This window comes from Eriocheir sinensis, chromosome 44 (genome assembly GCF_024679095.1).
Source record: "Eriocheir sinensis breed Jianghai 21 chromosome 44, ASM2467909v1, whole genome shotgun sequence".
NCBI classification, from domain to species: Eukaryota; Metazoa; Arthropoda; class Malacostraca; order Decapoda; family Varunidae; genus Eriocheir; species Eriocheir sinensis.
In genome coordinates, this window is record NC_066552.1 from 5,690,091 (window position 1) to 5,709,742 (window position 19,652).

The 19,652-nt window shown below is 41.5% G+C and overlaps 2 protein-coding genes across 10 annotated transcripts in view; one reads left to right on the forward strand and one right to left on the reverse strand.

Annotated features, from left to right (window-relative positions):
* The window catches only part of LOC126980346 (rootletin-like), a 130,623-nt gene extending 124,868 nt beyond the window's left edge, over window positions 1–5,755 (forward strand). For 7 of the 9 annotated variants that reach the window (XM_050830108.1, XM_050830109.1, XM_050830110.1 and 4 more), the window contains 3 exons: window positions 26–181; window positions 3,009–3,135; window positions 3,501–3,641. In XM_050830108.1, the coding sequence (XP_050686065.1) occupies window positions 26–181; window positions 3,009–3,135; window positions 3,501–3,502 (285 nt within the window). In that variant the 3' untranslated portion in view covers window positions 3,503–3,641. Of the gene's footprint in view, window positions 1–25; window positions 182–3,008; window positions 3,136–3,500 lie in introns of all 9 variants that reach the window. The other 2 variants (XM_050830104.1, XM_050830105.1) reach the window with 2 other exon arrangements.
* Window positions 38–15,517, reverse strand: LOC126980347 (DNA helicase MCM8-like). Its single transcript, XM_050830113.1, has 16 exons — window positions 15,402–15,517; window positions 13,195–13,382; window positions 12,366–12,488; window positions 11,722–11,954; window positions 11,083–11,272; window positions 10,449–10,708; window positions 9,848–9,952; window positions 9,467–9,628; window positions 9,074–9,305; window positions 8,367–8,533; window positions 7,783–7,995; window positions 7,262–7,419; window positions 6,845–7,064; window positions 6,582–6,743; window positions 5,885–6,094; window positions 38–187 (listed from the first exon to the last, which is right to left on the reverse strand). The coding sequence occupies exons 2-15, from the start codon at window positions 13,364–13,366 to the stop codon at window positions 5,888–5,890; spliced, it is 2,604 nt and encodes an 867-aa protein (XP_050686070.1). The 5' UTR covers window positions 13,367–13,382; window positions 15,402–15,517; the 3' UTR covers window positions 38–187; window positions 5,885–5,887.
* Window positions 15,518–19,652: the final 4,135 nt, after the last annotated feature.

Below are 19,652 nucleotides of genomic sequence, written 5' to 3' on the forward strand. Positions count from 1 at the left end.
CTTCACCTGACCCTCCCTCCCTCAGATCGCCCAGTACCGTGACCAGATCCGGGAGTATCGCAACAGGAGCTCAGCAGTGGCAGCAGACGTCCGACGTGTCCGAATGTCAATGACTGATTCCCTCCACACTATTGGCACCCATCCCAGAGTCTCCACTTCGGCTCTTGACTCCGAGATCCAGGTGAGGCTGAGGGATCAAGATCTGTATCAGTTGTTTTATTTTTGGTTGAGAGGTCTTTGCTCATTCTTTGGGTACATGAATATCATTTCTTAGATGGCTTCTATTTGTTAATACCAATCACTATAGTCCGTTTCACTCCATCTGTCCACTTGCGAACATAGATGTGGCACTTGTGCATTGGTAGTTCGTGATTGCGTGAAGATCAACTTTATATTTTCAGTGGTATATTTGAATGTTTTGTGTATACAAAAAAAATTCAAGTCTTTTTACATGAACCACATGCATCGATAATCTACCATAGAAGCACAAGAAAGAACAATATGTATATCAAATTATAGTCTGATCATACTCGAACAATATATAGCCTTTCAGATACCCATATTTCATCTCATTCAGGTACATAAATTGACATCCGACTCTGCAAGTGTCTATACATAAGGAATTTTGATGTGTTGCATGTAAACAGCATGGGTAGTCTAATATTCTAAATAGCCTAGCATTACATTCAGCAGTTATTATTTACTATTTCATGTTATTTCAATTATTAATTATTATTTACATGCAGTAAATTATATCAAGATATTCTTTATATGCACTTGCAGAGCCATATGTCTTTTAAAATACCTGAAATGAGCTATCAATCAATGAATTTGAAAAAACATAGATCCTTCGAGCATGATGTGACTATGTTATTTGATACAAGTTTGTCTTTTCGTGTGCTTGTATGTTAGATTATCAATGCAAATGACTGAATTGTTTATTGTATACATAAACATTCAAATATATTACTGAAAAATAAGCTTGAATGTCTCACAAAGATTGATTTTCACGTATTCACGAACTAGAAATGTGCAGGTGCCACATCTATCAAAATTCCCACTTTGTTGGAGGACAGATTAAATGAAACAGACTATAGAACCTTGTGAAATACTGTACAGAAAATTTCAGCTCATACATTTTAGATTTTTAATATGCATAACACAAAGAAAAAAAAGGGGATGTTCAGTATATCTGAACTATAATTACAGCTATTTCCTTTACAGGTTTACACATTACCCAAATCATGAGCAATTTGCAAATAACATCATCTTGGGCAATTATGCTTTGTAAAATAATATTTAGTAAAATAATAATGATGATGATGAAAACAAAATTGAGGAAAGGTTTAAGTCTTAGCAACATTTTGTAGTGTTAATAATAGGAATTCAAAACAATGCTGGCTCTGTAAAAGCTTAGAATGTATTGGCAAATTTGACTATAATAGCCTTAAGAGGGTTTGCATGTGGTGTCACAAGCAGCTGTTGTGCTTGTCACCATGATGGCTGGTAGCATTGCATTAGCTGCCAAATAGACTGCATGGACAGCATATTACCAAATGAGGGGCTCGGCAACAATCATTATTCATCAAAGTTCCAATGCATGCGCTGACATGAATTACAACAACAATTCATTATTTCTTGATGGGGAGTTTGATGACACTGTCAGTAAATTTCATGTTAACAGGTGATCATTATCAGAGATGGTCCGAATATTCGTATTCGCAATAGCAAATATTAATACTTTTTCTCATTGGCACTCAAATTTGCATGTGATCATTGAATATTAATCTCATTAACAGGCCCATTGGAAAAAAAATCTTATAACGTATGTAATACTATGAATGCAATGAAAGAGTGAGAGAGTGGAAGCAAGAGCAAGAGCAAGAACAAGAGAGAGAGAGAGAGAGAGCAACTGAAACATCATCTGTTTTGGGTCTGTTTGTAGTTCATCTAGCTTACCACCACAATTTGAGCTCAGTGGTTGTCACCACAGCGGCACAAACTTCATCGTGCCTCCACCATGTTGCACAGTCCACTGCACACACACTCATCACGTGAGGAGTGACAGTGCTTTGGAAACGTTTCCAAAGTTAACACTTATTCCCATTTGCATAAGCAAGTAATGAAAATTATTATTCACGTTCGCATTCGCAAATGTTAAAATATACATAATCAGACCATCTCTACTCTATATGGAGTTTACTTTCTATCAGGTTTCCTGCCTCATCCAATGTCTAGAGTAATTATTGGCAACATAAGGTACATGTGAAATGCTGTACTCTCATTCCAGTGTCCCAAATAACTGATGCTAGTTCATTAAGTCTTTGCCACATTATAATTTGCCTAGCATTTGTGAGTGTGGCAACATTCATTGGAAAACCAAAGCATAAATTGAAGAGAAGCTTGAAACATTCATATTTCATGCATAGCATAATGCTGGCAAAGTCTCATCCCTTTTTACTGAGTGTTTTCTCAGATGCATGATGGTTGTTGTGAGTGCCCTTAACAGCTCAGAAGTAATATGCAGTCCTTGTCATCATTCAAACAAGCAACACAATGTTTAAGCAAAGTGATGAGCAAGACTGACATTACTGTTGACTCTCTGCAGCCTTGCATGAGAACAAACACCTCAAGCAGGAAGTCTCAACTGGCTGAACTTTTTAGGTAGTCATAGAGATCTGTACCCAGACAGACCTATTATAAATACTTCTAAATACAGGTTCTTCTTTTTTCTGTCATTTCAGTAGAAAACATTTGTCTGAACACATATTCTGTAGGTTCTTTCAAATTCTGTGAACTGATTTTTGAGGTATATAAGATTTTAAAGAGCCTAATATAACTCCATTTTTGTATTTTTTCATATTCTTGGACCTTCCTGACTTGGTTTGTGTAGTGGAGTTTGCCCTGTCACCCAAACCTGGGGAAGGGCAGGGCTGGGATGCCCTAGCGGTACAGTGACTCAGACACACAGATTTGTACTGCATCTGCTTAATGTTTCTCCTTGCCAGCAGAGTTTTGACCGGCTTCCCTCTGCCTTGCGTAGTCAGTTCCGTGTGAGTCGAGGGTCGGACAGCCTCCGTCCCTGGGCCCCCACAGCCTCCTCTCTACTCTCTCAGCGCTATGGTTCCTTACGCTGTAATGTTTTAGTGATGCTGTCTTCTTTGCATAGATGGAGATAAATTGCACTGTTTGGGCATGACCTAAGCCTCATGACACAAAGCCTCTTATTTAAATTACAGTTTTTCCATGTACGGAATTGGCAAGACAATGTAAATGTGTCCACATGAATGCACATGGTTTTCAAAAGTTATCTTATTTTCGTACCTGGAATGTCATCTGTTATCTCTTTTTCTTGTTTAGCACAAAAATATTTTACATTTTCTCTTCATTTCAGCAGTACATTCATAATCTGCATGATAGTACATGCAACAAAAGTGAGGTTGTATGTTCCTGCTACAGAGTAGACCCTGTCAATAACTGACTTCCTGACATCTTTCCAGAGCCTCTCGGCTGGCCAGAGCAGGTCACCACGCTCATCGCGCCCACGCCGCTATGCCTCGGCCTCCCCAGGGCCGGGCCGCCGTGACCAACCTAAGAAGACGCTAACATTTACATGATCTGGAGCCACAAGTCAACGTGCTCAACTTGTTTCATCTGGCACAGGGGTTAGATGCTAAGAAGGTCCTTGGTGTTGCATCACCAGCTCATCTTTGATAGCTTGGGATACCAAGCTGCTCATGCTGTTGATCACCATGTCCAAGGGATGAGGGGTAATCCATGAGGATTCTTTTCCTTGTCCCTTCTAGCTGCAAAACTTTTACTCTTTATCACCTGAAGAGTAAATTGGTAGCAGCTCAAGTGGTCCACAAGGTGAGAGTGCACTGCCAGAGGTAGCTAAGCAAACTGTGTTGTGAGGAATCGCTACAAGACACTGCCACTTTACAGTATCTCGACCCAAGTAGTTTTGAGTTTTAATATCGCAGTTTCAAGCTTTGAGGGCCCTGTTGGGGAGAGATGCTGGTAATGAGTTCCGTTATCTTCACTGCCAGTCTTGCAATGTGATAATTTTGGTACTTTAAGAAGGACTGAACTGAACTACTTTGCAAAAAGTTCAGAAATTTTATGAAATATGTAAATTGATTCAACAAATTATGCAAACCTGACATGCTTGTGTAAGCCACTGCATGACAGCAAGTTCTCAATTTCAGTTTGTCCTTCACTGCTTGTTGACAGTACAAACCAAAGAATGATAGTAACATTGCTACTGGGAGTAAACTTTTTGCCTTAAACAAATATTACCAGCCTCGACAGAGGTACCCACCAACCAAACCCAATAAACTGCGATATGATCAAACGATTGGCTGGGAGCAAGAACCAAGTGTCATCTGAAACAAACTGGTAGCTAGACAAAATTTCAAGACAGTTTAGCTATTTGTAGTTTCAGATGGGAAAAAATCAAATTATGCACATTCCTAGCAAATAGAAAATGAACACTAGCCTTAGACACTTCCCTTCGTCCATTTGGTGTGCCTTCTTTTGTTCAGTGAGGAACAATTACAATTTTTATAGCAAATTCAAAGGCAGCAAAATGCCAACAACCTGGCAATGAAAGGGCAACCACCTACTATACTATTCTTGAATGCATTACCTACTACAGCATGCTAAATACTTTGCAACATTGAGAAAACCTAATTGTGGATTTGTTTCACTAAAAACCCAAACTTCAAAGAAATTTCCATCAAATTGTAAAATGTATATTACTAAAATTTGGTCTGAATACCTCAATATCTAACTGTTGGCCCTTAGCAGTGCCTTTGTAAGTGTTCTGCTGCGGTTACACGTTACATTACTGTAACACTGTAATTAGCATACAATTTTATTTTGTTCTTTAAATATAAATTATTCTCTCTCTCTTACTCTGCCCCTACACCTCTATCTATAGTTTAAATGTCCTGGTTCCTCTGGGAACTACCCTTGAGGGGATGGCTATGTTCATGCACTCCCTCCTTTCAACTTTCACCCTCCCCTTTATGTGCTCCTTGATCCACTTTGCCAGTGGTCTCCCTTCCACCCCCAGACCTCCTTTCTGACTCATTGACCCTTTTCACAAAATCACCATTTAGCTTTCTCATTTTATATCCAAACAATCTCCATCTAGCAAATTCTCCTTGAAATTCAAATTTGTAACTTTATGCACCTGTTATGTGGTAAAGAGAGAGAACACTGTAATTAGGTCGGTTCACATTGCATCTGTACAACCATTAAGTTGAAGGAAAATTTCACATTATTCCTTCACTAGGTAATTATTCTTTGTTTTCTTGATTGCCTTTTTCAGTACCTTAACTTAAACATCACTTTCTTATTGGTCTACCAGTAGACCAACAAGTGAAGTTTAGATCGCAGGTCACCAGTGCCGCTCAGAGTCTGCCCAAATGTACAGCACAAACACAGGCATTGGGACTTCCCCTTTTCTTGTGTGTGAGAAAGGAATATGACAGTCCCAAAGGAGACAATGCTGTAAATCCTGCATTGAATTTACATTTTATAATCATGTAACTAAATAATTGTTTTTACACTGTGAAGTAAGTTATTAGTACTGTTGAAATTGTGACATAGATGTTTAGAGAAACACATGGGATCAAGAACCTGCCTCAAATTTTAATAGTTTACTTTTGGGTAACTGTCATTTGTATTTATATTAGCTTATGAATATGCATGTCTTGTAGATAGAAAATTAATAAAACTACAAGAAGTTTGTCTTATATTCCCTGAATCTGGCTAGTGACCAACACCTATGAAGTGAATGTTACGAAACTGCATGGTTTGTATGGACTTCAAGTTTGTGAAAGAATAATGATAATAGGATGGACAATATAAAACTCACCAGTTATGAGTCGAAGGTTGTGGAAAGCTTGTAGACACCTTGCCCCTTCTTGATGAGGTAACCATGGTGGTTGAGATTGGCCAGAAAGTCTCCAAAGTCTGGCACTTTCAAGTTCATCTGCTTGATGAGCTGCTTCATCTCGCTCACACTGAAGGTTGACTTACAGGTCTTCTCTGACAACTGATTGAGGCCGCCTATGAACTTCTTAACCTGAAGAAAGAATTTCCAGTGACTAACCTAAGAAAATAAATTCCCTTTCATCAGTCCTGTGTAGTTTCAGAGGCTTCTAGAAACTTTCTACATATACATAATCAGGCTCTTCCCTTCACTGGGCAAAGTCAGCGGGCACACTTGTCGCTGACACTTGTATTCTCGTTCACATGGCAACGTCTGGCCCAGCCAAAGCCTAACAGCCAGACAGGGATTCTCAATAATGCCATTTGGTACAACTATACTAATCTCGTTAATACTCTAGTATCTAACTACCATGTCTCCTAACCTCCTTTTGTAATCTTGAGTGTCTGGCAACAATATACTCCCGAACCTAACCCTACATTTACCAACCTTGTTCGGTAAATCCCCTCATATACCGGCCTAGCCCAAAAAGTTCATTCAAGCTGAAATTTGATTTACTGAGGTCTGCAAAAGCGAGGGTTTACTGTATAAAGGCACGCATACAAGTATTCAAAACACTTACTGGACCCCTGGAACCTGTCTTTGCTTGACCCAGGGACATCTGGAACTCCACAAGGCTGAGGTCATCCGTGAAGGTATCCTTCATGGAGAAGCGCATCACCTCAATGACGTCCTGAGCATCACGTCCTGTTGCCTCCTCACGCAGTTCACAGCGTGCACGGGCCTGTAGGTGGGGAAGTCAGGGAAAGCGATTTAGACAGTATACCCCACATAGATGAGAGAGGTAATTGAATGAATGATCTGGGGGCAAGGAGAGAACTGTACCTGTGTGAGCCGAATGAGAGACTCCAGCTGGCGGGTGGTAATGGGTATGGCCTCGGAGACATGGCTCTGCCGCAGGTCGAGGTAAAATTCTTGCAGCACCTTGGCAGCAGCAGGACTGAGGCGAGGGTTGACATAGCGGCGAGCATAGCATATATATTTCCTTAGCAGCTGGTGTGGTATAGGATCAAAGGGCTCAGCTGCAGGACATTTTAGTAGCTCGCTGCAAAAATAAAAAGGAAGATAAGGAGGCCAAAACAGAGTAAATTTTTTTTATATGGAATATGGAAAAGAAATAGAAAGAGAAAGCACAAAGATATTCTAATGGCATGAAGCTGTAATATCATGCTTTGGCAAAGTTACAAAACAATTATTAATTTATCAACTTGTTAGGCAGTGACAAATAAACACAACTCCCACCTGAGAGGCTTATCACTATCATCATCATCATCATTAGAGATAGTGGAGACAAAGCTAAAGCTGGTGTTCTTGCTCTTGGTGGAGGACAGATGACCAATCTTGTCACCTGACCCACTGTGCAGTGCCATCACATGCTCTGAGAGGCGGCAATCCAGTTCCTGTAGGTAATGCAAAAACAGTTGATACAATGTAATCATGAAACATCATTCTCCCACAAAATACAGCGTGATCTTGATTTCAGAGTAAAAAGAATATCAGAATTAGACTACCTATCTAGAATTTGGGACATATTAGAGCACTTTTTTTTACTAAACAAGGGAGAATGGTTATGGTTCAGCAATTAGACTAACAAATAATACCATTATTTTTGCAGTTTTTAATTCTGGGGACACTTTTTATAATACCAATTACTTGCCAAATATGAAAATCCTCCAGTAATAAGCTATGAAAGAAAAATTCTGAAAAAAGAACATTTTTAGAAAAAGAAACCAAGAGAAGATTAATCACAAGCTGTTGCTCACCTCATCTGGCTTGTCAAGGAGGACAAAGATAAGGTCAAAGCGAGACAGCATAGCAGGTTTCAGTTTGAGGTTTTCAGAGACAGTCTTGGCCCTGTTGTAGTGGCCGCCACAAGGGTTGGCAGCTGCCAGGATGGAGGTGCGGGCTGGCAGAGTGCACAAAACACCAGCCTTGGCAATGCTAACTGTCTGCTGTTCCATGGCTTCCATCAAAGCCTGAGAAAAAATGATGGCAAATATGAGGTGGAGGGGCACAGTGCACACTATTAATACTGTGACCCTATTCAAGAACTGCACAATGCCCAAACTCCTAACAGAAAAATAATATACTGGATCCTATCTACCTGTTCATTTACCAACATCACCTGAAGCTGCAATATGCCTGTAAGAGACAAATAAGTAAGCCAAAGCAGCCTATTCTACCTATCACAAGACATATACTCCTCACATAGATAATGTTACATAAACTGCCTATTCTTGTTTGTATCATGGTATTAAAAACATTAAAACAAACAAGTGATAAAAGAAGTTATCAATAAACACAACCATAAAAGAAAAGGCAAGACAAGCACTATATATCATCTTACCTGATACTGACTGCCCATCTTGTCAAACTCGTCAATGCAGCATGTGCCTTGATCAGCCAACACCAGCGCACCAGCTTCCATGGCGTAGTCCCCTGCCCCCCCTCCCTCACGGCACAGGGTCACAGTCAGGCCTGGAGTGGTGGTGTTGTTGCCACACACATAAACACCTGTGGGGGCAAATGTAAAGCAAGCTAGTTAATCTTAAGAGTTGAGATATTGGTGTCTGCCCAAAGAACTGTGCTGTACACCAATTTGTTACTTTTCAGTCTTTGAGTGTTCTCTCCTCATTCTTTTCTTTCATTCACAACTTAGTATTGTCTTACTGCCATATTCCTTTCACTCTCATCATCTTCTGAACTTTCTTGTCACATGACATCTTTTCAACTACCCTGTCACTCATAAAAATAATTTCTTCCACATATTCAACCCTAAAAATCCCAGGGACTTGCCTCATCTTTTCAACACTTATTCACCATTTACATCTTTCTCATCCACTTCCTTGAAAGTACTGGATGCCACCCAGCACTGGGTTACAGGACTACTAACTGGATCACCACCTCCAACAGATAAAACAGTACAGGATAGAGGAGCCACACACTGTTCACAGTGGCAATGGGATTTGTGAGGAATAAATAAACCCAAACTAGATTGTCTCAAGAAAAGTTTGAAGACTTTTGCCCTAACTCATCTCTCAGCCTGTCACTCACCCCTTGGAGCCATATTAGTACATGCCTGCAGCATCTGACTCTTGCCAAGTCCTGGGTCTCCCACCACCAGTATGTGTGAGTTCCCCCTCACTGCCACACCTCCTTTGCCTCCCCGGCCACATCCCCCAAAGAGGCACAGCAGCAGTCCAGCCTTGACCATTTCATGACCATAGATGGATGGGCAGAGTGAACCAACCAGCAAGCGAAACAGGTTGGGTTCACCTTGTATCTCCTGTCAAAACAAGGAAATTTTGAAAGTAGTGAGTGAATGTTTTCTCAGTTGCAGAATGGCTTTCAGTTTCCCCTGAAAACGAGACATTAAAAAAAAAGGTATTTAGAATATACTACTTTCTAGAATATTTCAAACTAAACTAGAGCAGCAACTTGCCTCACCTGAATTCCATAATAGTCCTTGAGGCTAAATTCTATTCCTACAGACACTGAGTTTGGCCCAGTGCCTCTGCCCTTGCCATTAATGATGGATGAGGCATCAACGTAGAGGAGGAACATGCATTTGTCTCCCTTGCCACCTCGGGCCTCTTGGCTCTGGCTAACCTGTATGTGATGCAGGGGGGAAAGAATATCAGGATGAAAATGAAGAAAAGTTCAACAGTTAGGTGATTCAACATGATTGATGTTGTTTTGCCAAATTTTGTGTCAAAAGCTATAATTAAAAATTAGCATTGATGTGCTGTTTGATGAGGAATATAGGGATGAAAAAGGATGCATATATTGGCAATAGAAGTGGAACAACATGTGCTTTTTGTGACTGACCTTGACGATGCCTGTGATGGTGACCAAGTCTCCCGGTACACACGAATTCACCAAGTCTTCTCTTGCCTCACAGTCCACAGTGCGAGGGATCCTGCCGCCCTCCCTCTGCCGGGAATCGTGGAAATTAGGTGAATGTAAGCAATGGACATTCAGGAATAGACAGAAATCACAGACAGAGATAGATAGGAAATATGCACATATAGCAGGGAGTTCCTGTGGCAACAGCAGCACCATCAAAAGCTTAGTGTATTTTGCAGTATTTAGTAAAGTGCTGCCCCTGTTGTAATGTGAGTAGTTAAACAAAAAATATCAGTAATTTGTTTCATGAAAGATAAAAGAAAAAGTTATCAAGTAAATGGTAATAGGAATCTCGGTCGTGTCAAGCCATGGGCAAGCATGCTTATTCTCTTTGTTGGCTTGGCATTTTTGTTTATGATCTTAGTAAAAACTTGGTAGGTTACAGGGAAAAGACTAATTGATCTGTGTCTTGATGTTGTCTTTTTTGTGAATTACATAACATAATGGTGGAAGTTTTCCAGGCTCTGGGAACTCTGACTCTGCAAGTAAGCACGTACATGAGCGTCCACACACACATACACACCGGGTCATCACTGATAATCTCCTGCATGGTGAAGGTCTGCCAGTCTACAGTCTGAGTCAGTCGGTGGGATCTCTCGGGCATGAATGACCTTGAGCGACAGCCTGGGGTGGCAGCACAGGACGAGGGCACTGAGTAGCGACCTTCCGGCTGCCCAACACCCTGCATGCCCCCACACCCCAGACAAGAGAAGGCCAACATGGTGCACAGTGGCTTGACGGGACTCACACGAACCACTGTTCCTCTTACACTCACCAGCTTCCCTGTGATTGTGGAACCATATTTTAAAAGTCCTATTTATGGGGTATGGGTTAATGTACGAGTATCTGGGAGTTTGAGCAATGTAAAACTGAAACCTATTGTCCATTTTAGTGAGAAAACTGCTTTCACATAAAACATGCCCTATTTTCTCAGTTCAGTGTTGTCTTCATTCCACTGTTATGGAAAATGCATGCAGTGCCCTATATATGGAGTCTTTTTTTTTCTACAGCACCTATTTCTTTTAATAAAGATGTCTTTCCACATTAGTAGTACTTAGTACTCCCCCCTTTTTTTAAATAATCTTTAAAGTCCTCTAGTCCTCTAGATAATAAGCAAATAAAAAGGTAAAGAGGAGTAAGAATTCTTTAATACTTACCATAGTGGCTGGACTTTAGGGAACACAGTTTGGTAAGCTTGGCATGGTTGGTGAGGCGAGCATGGATGCGTGGCAGGTTAGTGACAGGCACCAGGGACTCTAGAGCTGCCTTGTTGGCATCCTCTCCTGCCCTGCCCAGTACCTCTTTTGCTTCTTCTTTCAGCTCAGCCTCCACTTCCTCCGTCACTAACTAGGACAAATCAGGGAAGGGCCATATTGGGTTTAAATAAGATTTCGGAATCTTGTGTGTTGTTGGAATAAAACAGTATTTTACATACTGAATTATGGTACTGTATCTTGCCGATAAACAAAAGTCAGAACTGTCACTCACCACCACAAACTGAAAAGGTAACACTGCAACCTACCTGAGGCATGGTTTACTTTTCTTTTAATAAGCTGTTTGTATAAGTTTGAACACGAAGCCTATTCCAAACAAGCTTGTTACTGACAACCATAAATCACACTTGTGGCATTATGCATCAACATATTCCACATGAATCAATTATGCTTTTATGTAAATAAGGCTAAGCTGCTCTATCTTCCCATTCCTATATTTCTTTTTAAATCAACCTACTACTACACACTAACCTTTGCTATATATTATTGTCAAAAGTTTCATCACACACCATCACTGCTCACCTGGTGCATTGCTAGGCCAAGACAGTTTATGACTCCTTCAGGTGAGTTTAAAACCAGGGTGGGGAGTTGTGGAATGGCTTCCTTCACATTCTCATCATTCAGTAGCTCCTTGAGGTCAACTGAAAATGCCCTGCGCTCCTCCAACTCACTGCGTAGACAGCTGGGGTAAATTTGCCGCAAGTACTTTTCAAAGGCACGCACAAACCCCACCGTTTCTGAATGCTCACTGTAGGCTGGGGAGGAAGAGGAAAGGGTTGCTTTAGTTTAATGAATTCTCTACATATATATCTTACTTTCTTCATTTCTGCTCTAATGTGAGAATCTGTCACACCTAGAAGTAAGTGGAGCTATGACTATGACTTCTTCATTTCTGATTGCCTCTACTGTCAGGGCAGACTTTAATATGAACTAATTCATCTGCTTTTCTAGGCAGACAATATGACTTGTCATCTGTTTTGTCTGCCCTTCTGTGTAAATCAATATAAACCTGACTAGCATGAATAATCACGGTCTGGAATGGTTAAAGGTAGTAGGGATTTAATTTACTTACTTCATTCAAAGGTAATAAAGTCATAAGTCATAAGTAATAAAAAGCAACAAGGAGCTACTGTCAACTACTCTAGTGAGCACAGCAGACAACTCACCATTTGTCATGTAGAGTGCCCAGCCTTTGTAGGGTGTGGGGACCTGAGGCAGCATTGACGTGATGACTGGCTGGGACGGAGGCCATGCAGGGGTAGGGGTTGGCAGCATTGACTCTCCCACACCTACATGCAACATCCTCCAGTTAATGAACAATGAATGAAGTCCTTACTACACATTACGTAAGTAATGGCCTGCCTTGCTGTATGATAGGGTTACGCTACTTAAAAACAGATCATAAACTGATTACTCGGATATCAAGAGTCTTATGACATACGGGTCTAATGAGGATACATTCCTGGCCACTCAAATACGGTACAATTAAGAACTGATCATAAAAGAGCCCCAAGATAAGATTTATAATGTCCAGTTTCACTGCCAACGTAAGGCTTTTCCTTTGCCTTTTGTGCTCAGCACTGGAAGGCTAAGTGCCACTCAGCTTAGATGCCATTATTAGCTTAGATGCCATTATTAGTTTATTACTAACAGGATAACAAGTCAAAGATTAATCACAAACACTTTGCAGCATACAAAACACAGGAATAAAATTATGGATGCATTTGAATACAGACCAAGACAGTATAGTATGGGTGGGGAATGTTCTCCTCTGTGCAGCATAGTGATCATGTAATTGCACTACCACTCAGTGTTGTACCAGGTTTATCACCAAATTTTTCATAATGAAAGGCTTAATAATGTGTTTGAAAATCATATAAAAATCTTGCAATAAAGATATCTCTTGCTCTCTAATTGGTCAATAACACATTCAATCTTAAAAAATAAAACAAAGTCAGATCATGAAAAAAGTAATAAGCAAGTAATAAAAAATACCTTGACTGTTTCCTCCTCTGCCCCTCCAATTTCCACCAGAACCTCTCCAGTTTCCTCCTCGGCCTCTCCAGTTGCTTCCTCTTCCCCTCCAGTTCCCTCCTCTTCCTCTCCAGTTCCCTCTTCCTCCCCTCCAGCTTCCACGCCCTGCCCTCCATCCTCTGCTTTCAGACATCAGTGGTCATGTGCTTCTGTTGAGGTAATAAAGATAAATAAGCCTGGTATCAAGACTGGCTGCTGCATACCAAGTGTACCTACATAAAAAAAATTAAAAAAAATCTGAAGCAAGTAAAAAGGTAAATTGTATCATAGAGCTGTAATGTGTAAACTGGCAGTGCAGAGTAAAGTAAATAAGTGTGTGCAGTGAAGTATAAGTGTGAAAAAATTAAGAAGATCCAAAGAAGTGATACAAAGCAGAACAGGTCAAGACACAATCAGCTAAAGTGAAAAATTATCAAGGTGAAAATAGATATGGAAATAAATGAGAAGCAAAAAAATATCTAGAAGGTGAAAATAGGTATGGAAATAAATTAGATAAAGTTAAAAATTATCTAGGTGAAAATAGGTATTGAAATAAGTGAGTGTTGAAACAAAGAGTAAGTGAAAATAGGTATGGAAATAAGATAGTGAAAAACTGTCAAGGTGAAAATAGGTATAGAAATGAGTGAAAGTGATGAAACGAAGATAGGTGTATGGAAATAAGATAGTGAAAAACTGTCAAGGTGAAAATAGGTATGGAAATGAGTGAAAGTGTTGAAACGAAGAGGAAGTGAAACATAATAGACAGACCAGAACAAGAAGAAAAAAAAGTAAAGGGCAGCGAAAAGGTAGACCAGCAACAGGTGAAGGAGAAGAACCTTACCTTACGGAACCTTACGGTGTTACTGGACGCAGGCCAAAGCTAGGCCTCAATGTCCAGATCATTGTCGCTGTCAAAACTGATATTCAGGTGGTGTGCCGGGGTGGTTACCAATTTTTCTTCAAAATTATATTTAATTTGTTGGTTTGACCAAAACTTTTCTAAACGTTTCTCAAATGATATCACGCTCACTGGCTCTACTACATCCTTGGGAAGGCTATTCCAGGCATCAACGATTCTTGAATTGAAGAACATCTGCCTCTTTTGCGTCCTGGACCTCATTTTCCATAGTTTCAATTTGTGTCCACGTGTTGGCCCTGTATGTCTCTCAAGTTGGATGTTCACATCCCCATCATATTTACCTTTGAGGATTTTGTATACCTCAATCATGTCTCCCCTTAGCCTTCTGTAAGTCACTGTTGGTATCTCCAATTGTTTCAGTCGTTCTGGATATGTGAGGTTCTTGAATCCTGGTAATAACTTGGATGCTCTTCTCAGGACATTTTCCACAATCCTTATATCCTTCTTCTTGTACGGAGACCATACTGACTGAGCATACTCAAGATGAGGTCTTACCATGGTCTTGAAGAGACATCTAAATGTATGTACATCAAGAGTAGTAAATGTACGACGTATCATACCCATTATTTGGTTGGCCTTATTAACTTTTTCAGATATGTGTGCTTCGAATGTCAAAAGCCCATCAGTCAAAATTCACAATCTTTCTCTCTTGTAACCTTCTTAATTTCTGTTCTATCCGATCCCTCTTCACGAATGTAATATACTGTCTCCTCTGGTGCTCGGTGACTGCTGTGTATCTTGAGGTGACTACACTTGTCAGGATGAAATGGAAGCAGATTTTTCTCAGACCACTTCAGAAGATTTCCGAGGTCCTCTTGCAGTGCTGACTGGTCCTGCTGAGAGTCAATCCTTCTAAAAACCTTGGTGTCATCAGCAATTAAGAAAATACTTGACTTGATGTTCGTAGGTAAGTCATTGATGAACAGGACGAAAAGGACTGGTCCCAGCACACTGCCCTGTGGAACTCCACTTGCTACACTCTTCCAACTAGAATACTTTCCCCTAATATGGACTCGCTGTTTTCTGTCAGTCAGGAAATTTGCAATCCACTCGTATATATTGCCTGTTATGCCATAACTTGTTAGTTTATTCAGGAGCCTCTGGTGTGGTACCTTTAGACACATCAGAAACGTCCACACCTCACACACGTCCCTCTCCAGATATTCCTCAGACCCATGCAAGTCTCCATTATCCCCCATGGCCTGGCCGCGTGGTACAGGGTGTCAGCTTCGTGTTTTACCGTGATATAAGACAAAAAATATGGCCTCACCTTGTCACGCCCTTCCCCGTGTCTTCATTTGCCGCGTTGATCTTGATCTTGATGTCACAGGTGGCTCGGGATTTCTCCCCAGCCAGGCCTTTGTATCGGCAGCTCCTGTGAAAAGATTGATTGATAGTTTATTGAAACAACAAAGGGAGAAGGAGGAGAAGGAGCCATCTACCCCAGGCAGGCAGGACAGAGATTAATATTACAAATATTACATGAAGGGAGGAAGGAAATTAAAAAAGAAATAAAAGGAGGGGAAGAAAGACAAAGGGGGGGGGTACCTCCCCTGGACAATAAGACAATAAAATGTGGGGACGGAGAAAGAAAGCAAAACATGCGGGAAGTCTATGTTCTCGGGGCAGGATGTCGTTCCCTACATCTTGCACGCCCATGCCCTCCAAGAACTCTTTCACTGCCTCAATCACTCGTCCGCTCGTCTCTCCACTGAGCCCCAGCAGCAGCACCATCCACTCCACTCCCTTCCAGTCCTCTCATTCACTCCACGTCCCATCTCACTCAGAAACACATGCATCATCTTCGTTCTCTCCCTGTCATACTTCTCACACAGCGCTACATGCTGCACGGTCTCGTCCACACCCCTGTCACACATCTGGCACACTTTGCTGCGGGACTCAGACCATCTATAGTTCCCTGCATTTACATCCAGACACTGCGCTCTAGCACGGAAAAGAAGATCACCTCCCAGGCTTCCCTCATACCACACCTCACACTTTGGGGCCTCTTTCTCCCTGTACCAGTCGAGAGTTTCCTTTCTTTCCATCTCATTTTTCCACTTCCTCAATCCCTCATCTTTAACTGCCATATCTATCACATTCTTTCACTTTCTTACATCCCACTCAAACCCCTCTCCATTTCTGTTTGTTATTCTCCATTCAAACACATTCTGCCTATTTTCAAAGGGTCGGTACACCCACCTACTTAGCATAACATTCCTGTCTATCATTCGCCCACATTTATTCGCCCATTTGCCATCTCTTATATTCCACAAGTATATTTTCCTTGCTAATCTTGCATCCTCCATTCGTTCCAGTCTCACTTTATATCTCAAGGTTGCCTTTAGTAGTCTTTCCCTAAAAGTGCTCCATCCCATGTCACTCCTAAGAGCCTCTACTGCTGCAAACCTTAATTGGTGCATTCAGTGCCATTCTTGCTACCCTATTCTGCCCCACTTCCAATTTTTCTATCTCACTGTCATTCCATGTCATCACATCCATTCCATACATAATGCTCGGGACAACCACACTCTCCAAACCTCACGGATGACATCATACTTGCTTGCTCTCATCCTCGCTGCACTCCCGAAACGGCCTATACCCACTGGTTTGTCATACTTATCTTTACATTCTTGGGCAGAGTCACTCAAAATCACAACATCATCCGCATATAACAACACACACAACTTGTCCTCTCTAACTTTCACTCCCGCATTCATTCTTCTCATCCTACCTGCCAGCTCCTCTGTATACAGGCTAAATAATGTTGGTGACAGAATGCAACCCTGCCTCATTCCTCTCTCGCTCTTCACCCAGTCTGTCTCTAGGTTCCCTAACCTGTATTTAGCTTTTGTGCCTGCATACATACTACTAATTATGTTCACAAACTTATCACTCAATCCAATCTGCTCCAGCACTCTACACAACATACTCCTATTAACCCTGTCATAAGCTTTCTCTATGTCTAGAAAACCTAAGTACAACTTTTCTCCTGCTCTTTTTTTCTTTTCAATCAGTTCATTCACCACAAACATATTATCTTCAGCTCTCCTGTCAACCCGGAAACCATTCTGTTCCTCACCCAGTACCCTATTCCTCTCAATCCATTTACACAACCTTTCATTCAGCACTGCACAAAAAACTTTCCCTACTGTGTTTACAAGGGAGATTGGTCTGTAATTCTTAAGCTCCTGTCTACTCTTGTGTCCACCCTTATGTATCAAAGTCACCTTACACTCATTCCACTTGCTCGGCACTCTCTCTTCCTCCCACACCTGGTTAAACAAGTCAGTCATTCTGTCAATAACCCTCTCACCACCATTCTTATAAAGCTCGTACGGGATGTCATCTGGTCCTGCTGCTTTTCCATCCTTCTGTCTCTTAATACACCTCTCAACTTCCTCCCTACTGATCCTTTCATTCAGCTCAGTTGCATCTTTCCTCTCCATGGTCACACCCGCTTCTCTCACGTTCATTTCTTCACCCACTCCTCCTATTTTCTTCCAAAACTCCTTGATTGCCTCCCTCATTTTCTCTTCATCCGTAATTATTACACCATCCACCTTCAGTCTTTCTACATTACCACTGTCACTCATCCTTTCACCTCTTAGGAATCTATACCATTCACGGCCACCCTCAAGCCCCTTCTCTCTCAGGCTCTGAATCACACCTCTTTCGCAGTCAACCTTCGATAATCGTTCGTTTCGTCAGTCGCTGCTGCCTAACATATCCTTCCCATGCATTCTGATACGCACCCTCAGCTTCCTCGCTATCATGCCTCTTTCTCTTCAGCCGCCGACACAGTCTGTTCAACCTTTTCCGCTCCTTCCTTGCTTCCCTAACACTTGCATTCCACCACGGTTTGCTCACACGCTTTCTACCATTCATTTTGACATACCCAGTGTTGCGGACTGCAGCTTTTCCTACATTCTCTACAAGCCTCTCATTCAGTGCATCCACATCCTGCACACCATCAAATTCCCAGTTTCTTTCACTCAGATCTACCTGGAAATTCTCCCATCCTACATCTCTTAGCCTCCACTTCTTTTTTCTGACCTCTTTTGTCTGGTCCGCTCCGATCTTGACCCTGATCTTGATGTCACAGGTGGCTTGAGATTCTCCCCAGCTGCCAGGTCTTTGCATCGGCAGGTCATGTGACTGATTGAGTGATAGTTTATTGTTGCAGGTAAAAAAAGCTGAAAGAAAAAAAAAACATACGGAAAGTCGGTGTCCTACTCGGGGCAAGATATCATTGCATGGCATGGCATTTGTCTAGGACGAGAAGGAATAGGCAGGTCTCCTTACAATGTCCCACAAGTTCAAAACAGCTAAAATTACTGCAGCGTACGTATTTCATTTATCACAAGACCATTCATGAAAGGATCCATGCTGATCTTGTTGGATTAGATTTAGAATTTCACTTCATTCATTTGCAGCCTTCTGATTAATTTGTCACTCACATTTTTAGATTCCTCTTGACCTCGCTCGAGTGTAGCACCCGTCACAGGCAGCACACTCCATAATGCAAATGCCTCAAAAGCCCCTGCCTCATGGTTAGGCCCCAAGCAAACCCAGCTGGTCAGGAGCATGACGAAGCCTCGACCCTTGCCCCTCCCATTGATGTCTCTGGCTGGAAGGTTGTTTGGCGGGCTTAACAATCCAGACCATGAATTAGGTAGGCTAGCTGCTAGCCATGGGCAGGGATACAGAACCCATGAGGGGATGATCGTATTTATCCAAAGTATCAATATTGTTGTGCTGGAAGGAAGAATATTAAACTACAGAAGCTGTGCAAGGTGTTTACATATCTCCCTCCCACGGAGTCTCCTGACGGCGACACGGAACCCAAGTAACACGTCCGGCATAACAATATTGTATTTTTAGTCATCATAATGCACACAACACAACCCCCACATGTATTACTAGTTGTATAATCACATTATGTACTGCCTGGGGGTTGGGATGTCATGTTCCTCCCTTCTCCTTTGTTGTTTACCTGCAACAATAAACTATCAATCAACACAAACACTCATCTGCTACAGCATCTTATCACTTAGGTGTAATGTCACCGTCCTGCAAGGAACATCGCATCAATTAAATCACTGGAGGGTGTCAGTCCCTCTTACCTCCCAGTTTTATGGGGTTCAACATAAGAGGTAAATGTCATCAGCAATCCTGTTTCCTGCAGAAGCAGAATGGAAAGTAAGTCATGTTACCATTCTAATGAGTCTTCCAAAATAAAAAATGTTAAGAAGAGCCCATCCATGCATATCCTTATCTCCTGCATCACAGGAGTTCTCTTACAAGATGCAGTGGCACAGAAATATACTATTCACAATCTCCTTCAGCAACAATAATTAACATACATTATAATACTCAACAGGCTTGAACAAATTATATCACACCTCAGTGAGATTCTGGTAGTTGAGGCAGCTTTGGTGCTACTTCAGAGTGTTTCTGCTCCTTCCCGAGCTTTCCACTGCATCTTGAAGGAAACATAGAGGATGAAAGTACAAACTAA